Source organism: Trachemys scripta, chromosome 3 (genome assembly GCF_013100865.1).
Source record: "Trachemys scripta elegans isolate TJP31775 chromosome 3, CAS_Tse_1.0, whole genome shotgun sequence".
Classification (NCBI taxonomy): Eukaryota; Metazoa; Chordata; order Testudines; family Emydidae; genus Trachemys; species Trachemys scripta.
The window spans coordinates 90,608,619-90,614,618 of NC_048300.1; the positions used below are offsets into that span (position 1 = coordinate 90,608,619).

General features: G+C 44.8%; 1 protein-coding gene across 1 annotated transcript in view; it reads right to left on the reverse strand.

Moving 5' to 3' along the window:
- SCAF8 (SR-related CTD associated factor 8) overlaps positions 1-4,272 on the reverse strand; it is a gene marked incomplete in the record, with an annotated part of 87,224 nt that extends 82,952 nt beyond the window's left edge. The window contains 1 exon segment of the mRNA XM_034765349.1: positions 3,902-4,272. Within this exon segment, the coding sequence (XP_034621240.1) occupies positions 3,902-3,931 (30 nt within the window).
- Between the last annotated feature and the right edge of the window lie 1,728 nt (positions 4,273-6,000).

The following is a 6,000-nucleotide window of genomic DNA, read 5'->3' on the forward strand; positions in this document are numbered from 1 at the left end:
AGGTGTTGAAAGTAATGTAGCACTGCTTAGATTCAAAATTCAAGTATTTTAGATGTTCCTTATTCGTCCTCCCAAAAGTGTCTTCAAAACCAGTTATAAAGTGCATGATCTTTAGGCACAGAAAGTCAGTGCCAAATTCTGCAGCGGGAAGGGAGGCCAAAGTCACAGATATTGCCATAGATTTTGGCACGGGTTATGTTCAAGGCCCAAATCATGCAAAGTCCTTTGCACCCATCTATATTTCATTCCAAGATTCGGGGCTTTGGTTAATACATTTTTAAATGCCCTTATCAGTGTTGCCCAACAACACTCAATTACAAAAGCATAGTTTAACATGTAACAGGAAAAAAATCACTGAGCAACCCCACAATATCTGCTCACAACAGAGGGGGACAATTGATTTAAAATGTTGTGACTTGATTCTTCATTTCTTGTCCACCCAAAATTCCCTTTTACATCAAAGGTTTTAAATTTAGAACCCACATGAGTCCCATACCTTTCTTTTCTAAAAGAGTTCTCAATTTAAATCTTTATAGCTACAGACAGAAGCTTTATGAAGCTAAGTCTCCATATTTGAGTATTCATTTGGCTGGCTGTGTAGAGCTTCTGTGTTTTTCAATATGAAATTGAAAACTTTTGCTCATATGTCCCAAGGGTGTTTGAGCAGAGATTCCAAATCAATGTGTTCTTACATGACGCTGTTCTTATGGCAACAATGCTCTTTTTCCCATCCTACAACACACACACATACTCTGACTACAAATTGAGTTGGAAATCAATTTCTAGTGTCTGATTTAAATTTCTCCCCAACCCCAATTGTCAAACTATTTCCTCCACTTAAAGTTCATTAAATTATGTAATGGGTAATATACTCATAGATCAAGATGTATTTTGTTTGACTGTTTCCAACTATTTTTTTCCCATATTCTCTAACTCAGTTGTCTCAACCTTTCCGGACTACTGTACCCCTTTCAGGAATATAATTTGTCTTGCATATCCCGAAGTTTCACCTCACTTAAAAACTACTTGCTTACAAAATCAGACATAAAAATACAAAAGTGTCACAGCACACTATTATTGAAAAATTACTTACTTTCTCATTTTTACCATATAATTATAAAATAAATCAATTGGAATATAAATACTGTATTTACATTTCAGTGTATAGTTTATAGAGCAGTCTAAACAAGACATTGTACGAAATTTTAGTTTGTACTGACTTCGCTAGTGCTTTTTATGTAGCCTGTTATAAAACTAGGCAAATATCTAGATGAGCTAATGTACCCCCTGGAAGACCTCTAGCTACCCCAGGGGTACACATACCCCTGGCTGAGAACCACTGATCTAACTACTTTGCAAAAAATCTATATTCTAATTTTAGTTGGTAGCAGTAATCTGCTGGCCACTCCACTCTACTATAAACCAAATCTGTTACTTGTATTTAAAAAGTATCAAATTACTTCACTAAATAAACCCATAGCTTATCCGTACACCAGGAGAAGACAACAGCCTCCAGGCTCTAATACAGGGGTGGCCAACCTGTGGCTCCAAAGCCACATGTGGCTCTTCAGAAGTCAATATGAGGCTCCTTGTATAGGCACTGACTCTGGGGCTGGAGCTATTGGCGCCAACTTTCCAATGTGCTGGGGGGTGCTCACTGCTCAACCCCTGGCTCTGCCCCAGGGCCTGCCCCCACTCCACCCCTTCCCACCCCCTCCCCTGAGCCTGCAGGGCCCTCGCTCCTCCCCCCCAGAGCCTCCTGCACACCATGAAACAGCTGATCGGGAGGTGTGGGGAGGGAGGGGGAGACGCTGATCATCGCCTGCCGGTGATTGGGAGGCGCTGGGAGCAGGGTGGGGGAGCTTCTAGGGGGTTGCTGACGCGTTATTGTGGCTCTCTGGCAATGTACGTTGGTAAATTCTGGTTCCTTCTCAGGCTCAGGTTGGCCACCCCTGCTCTAATACAAGGGTAGTCAATAGGCAGATCCTGGCAAATCTGCACCAGAGCATTTGAATGGACCCCAAAATCTTTTTAATTACTTTTTATCATTATTTTTATTTATTTTCTCTGGAATCTGGACCTTGACTATACCTTGACCAAGAAATTTGGACCTTCACAAAAAATAATTGACTATTCCTGCTCTAATATGCAGTTTTCATTGCAAAGTACACCACTCTGAACAATTTAAAACAGTGTTTCTCAAACAGGAATACGAGTACCTCTGGGGGTACGCAGAGGTCTTCCACAGGATACATCCACTCATCTAAATATTTGCCTAATTTTACAACATGCTACATAAAAAGCACTAGCGAAATCAGTACAAACTAAAATTTCATACAATGACTTGTTTATACTGCTCTATATTACTATACACAGAAATGTAAGTACAATATTTATATTCCAATCAATTTATTTTATAATTATATGGTAAAAATAAGAAAGTAAGCAATTTTTCAATAATGGTGAGCTGTGAGTCTTTATTTTTATGTCTGATTATGTAAGTAGTTTTTAAGTGAGGTGAAACTTGGGGGTACGCAAGACAAATCAGACTCCTGAAAGGGGAACAATCATCTGGAAAAGTTAAGAGCCACTGATTTAAAAGACTATTACATACATACACTCACACACACACTTTTTTCTTACATGTATGTAAACAGCTGTGGGAAATTACAGCTGTTTAACTGCCTTTACTAGTTTTCATATACCACATATTAGCTTTCAAATATGAATAATCAAATATCCTGTTGGCCTCACAACAGGAATCAAATTTCCTTCCTCATTACAAATGTAATTTTAACTTGTAACTATCTACTCCTGCAAGGGCCAAAAGCAAAATAAGGTGACCCAGACTCTGATCCTGCACTTTAACTGCACCTTTAGCTACTGGCCTCAAAGAAAAACTGAGATACTGCTTCAACATCTTGACTGAAGGTGCAAATTTAGAGACCTTTTCCAATGTAGATGATGTCTTGATATCCCACAAGGGCTATGAAACAAAGATTGGGAAATTTGTTCTTAGTTTAACTGCAGTAGAAGAAACACCACTTCCCAGCTACCCAGAAAATCCTCTGAATCTTCAAATGATTCCCTGATTAAAAATTGAATCCCTGAGAGTGTAAAAGGCGGGGGCAGTCAATAGGCAGACTGCAGGCCAAATCTGGAGCACCAGATGCTTTTGACCGGACCACAAAATCTTTTTATTTACTTATAATTGTTAGTATTTTTTTATTATTATTTTCTCTGGAGTCTGGACCTTGCTTAGACACTGACCCTGAAATTTGGATCTTGACAAAAAATAATTGACTACCACGGTGTAAGGGGTGTTGAGGTGTGCGGATGTGTATGTAACAACGGAAAGAAAGGGCGGTAGGAAACATGAGAACTTCAATGGAGGAGAGAGACCTGCATGGCCTGGAGAAACCAGTGGATTCCCTTCCCTCTTAGTACAAACACCACACCACCACATGAAGTTAGATACCACCAACCATCCCCCCTGACATAGAAAAGAAATCCCCCCTCCCAAGGAGAAATCTCTATTCCAGTCTCCCCATCCCACCTGCACACAGACCCTCCCCGTCCATCTCCCCAGCCCCGTTGGCAAGGACGGGATTTCCGCGCTGCGCCCTCTCCCTGGCAGTGGCACGCCCCGTGCCGTCAGACACGGGAAGATGCCCCGTCCTTCCTCCCCCAAGGCAGAGAGATTCCCCCCAGCCGCCGAGGGGGAGCCCTCGGCCCACCCGAAGCCGGGGAGGGACGATTCCTCCCCGCGCTGCCCCAGGCCCAGCCCCACGGGGGTGGCGGCCGGGCGAGTCGCGCACGCAGCGAAGGGGACCAGGCCCAGAGGTGCCTCTCGCTCCTTCTCCCCCCGCCGCCGCGCCCAGCCCCGGCAGCGGTTACTGACCTCGCTGTTAAAGGCTTTCACGGCCTCCATGTTGAGGCAGAGGCGGGGACCGGGCGGCTCGTCTCCGCTGATGGCGGCTGGGCTGGGCCGGGGAGGGGGCTGGTCTCTCTCAGGGTCCCCCGGGCCTCCTCGCCATGGCGGGTGGCGCAGGGGGCGCGGGACCCGTGGCCCGCTCGTTTCCGTCTCCTCCCTGCTCCACTCGGCCACCTCGCCCCGCTTCCCGCCCTGCAGCGCCGGCTTCGCGGGCTCGGCCTGGCCGGGACGAGATGGAGGGACACGGCGCAGCAGCTACACAGGCAGGCAGCGCGGACACCAATATGGCGGACACACGGGCTCCAGGCAGCGCAGCTCGGGGGAGCCGAGAGCAGCGGAGGCGGCGGCCAGAGCGGCCCCTGGCGGTCGCGCGCGCACCAGCCAGGCCCTCGCAGAGCAGGGACCATAGATTCGGCGTCCAGAACGTCGCTCTGGGTCGGCTCTGGCAAGAGCGCCGGCTCTCTTGTGGGCCTGCGCCTCCTGCAGGGGGAGGCTGAGTACTGCAGGCAGCGGGCAGAAAGAAGAGGGTCCGTCATCTCATGTTGCTGCCCAGGCAGCTCGCTGTGTAGCCCCGCGGGTGTGATGGGAAAGCGGTGGGACTGGGGCTAAAGGGAAGGAGACAGAGACCAGATTATTTTGTGTGAGGAGAAGCTTAATTTCTGCTCTGCCCCCTTAACATTTCCTATGGCAGGCTCACTATTCCTCGGCTGCATTCCCCGCACCACGCCCCTACACACTCCTGCGGGGGGGACACAGACAAACTAACTAACCCCGAGAGAAGGGGGAATTTTGACCAAGAGCAACAGAGCAAGAACTGCCTCCTGGCGCCTGCCCTGGGATTTTCCTTCTAGAAATAAGGATGAATCACACGCACCAGTTGCCGAGAGTGAGCAGAAAAAGTCCAGTGCCCTTCCCCAATGTTTTCACCACCACCATGTTTTGGCTTTCGCGATTAGAGGCTAATGCTATTCATTTAGAGCCTCTGTTATACCACATCAAATTAGATTTATGTGCATTAGTGATTGATGCAACAGGGCATTTCGTTCTGTACTTAAGGAGGGCTGAAATTAGTAGGGAAGGAGGGAGAAAAATGTTTTAAAAAAATAGCAGAGGAGAATTGTTAAAGAAAATCAAGATGAACTTTGAGGCAGAAGCTGAGCTAAAATGATTGTAAAGTGAAATTGAGTTTCTAGTGCAGCAAAGATGTTGTCATGAATGCATTTAAAAAGAGATGTGTCCTTTTCAGACAGCCCTTCCTTGAAACAATGGTAGTGGTAGCTAAAAAGAACATGAAAAGAAGGAAGAACAAAGTTGCAATCTAGATTGTCTGTGTTTGTACAGCATTTTAGTAGAACAGGACCCTTTTCCAATATGAAATAATAAAGTAAACCTTAAAAAAAAAAAGCCCTAGCTAGATCTGAGTTTTGTTGTTTAAGAAAGTTTTTCATATCCTTCCATGTGTAGAAATGCCCCACTTTGTATGTGACTCTGTCATTGGGTAACAGTGAAACTGACTATACACAGAGACCCTGACCCTACAAACTTGAATCTATACACATGCCTAAGGCCCCTGAAGTCAATGAGACTATCTACATGAGTAAAGATAAGCTGGTACATAAGTGTTGGCAAGATCAGGCCTAAAGTGATGTCAAATGGTTAAAGCAGCATTTTCTCTTTAGTTTTTCAGTTATAGCAAGAGCTAGGATTACAGTTAACAGTTGGAAATTGTTCAGGTTTTTAAATTTGTGCTCCTTGAAAGCAGTTTCTGTTACAAGTCCTTTAAGCATGTATGCTGGAGGATAAAAATTAGGGTTATAATTATAACCTTAAAAGTTTTATACTGTTAAAATGAATTATATTAAAATGTCATGTTTTTATTTAATATACAACATGGTAACTAAGGAGGCTGAGGTCACTTGTAGGTCTTATTGAGCTGCTTTTTAAACTGATTAGTATTTTAATTTGAGGTCAGCTTCTTGAGTAGAAAGCTAGCTGCAAAAGGAAGATGACTAATCCTAGTACTTTAACTTCAAGTTTCTTCCTTGCATCAAGTAGATAAAGCTTTG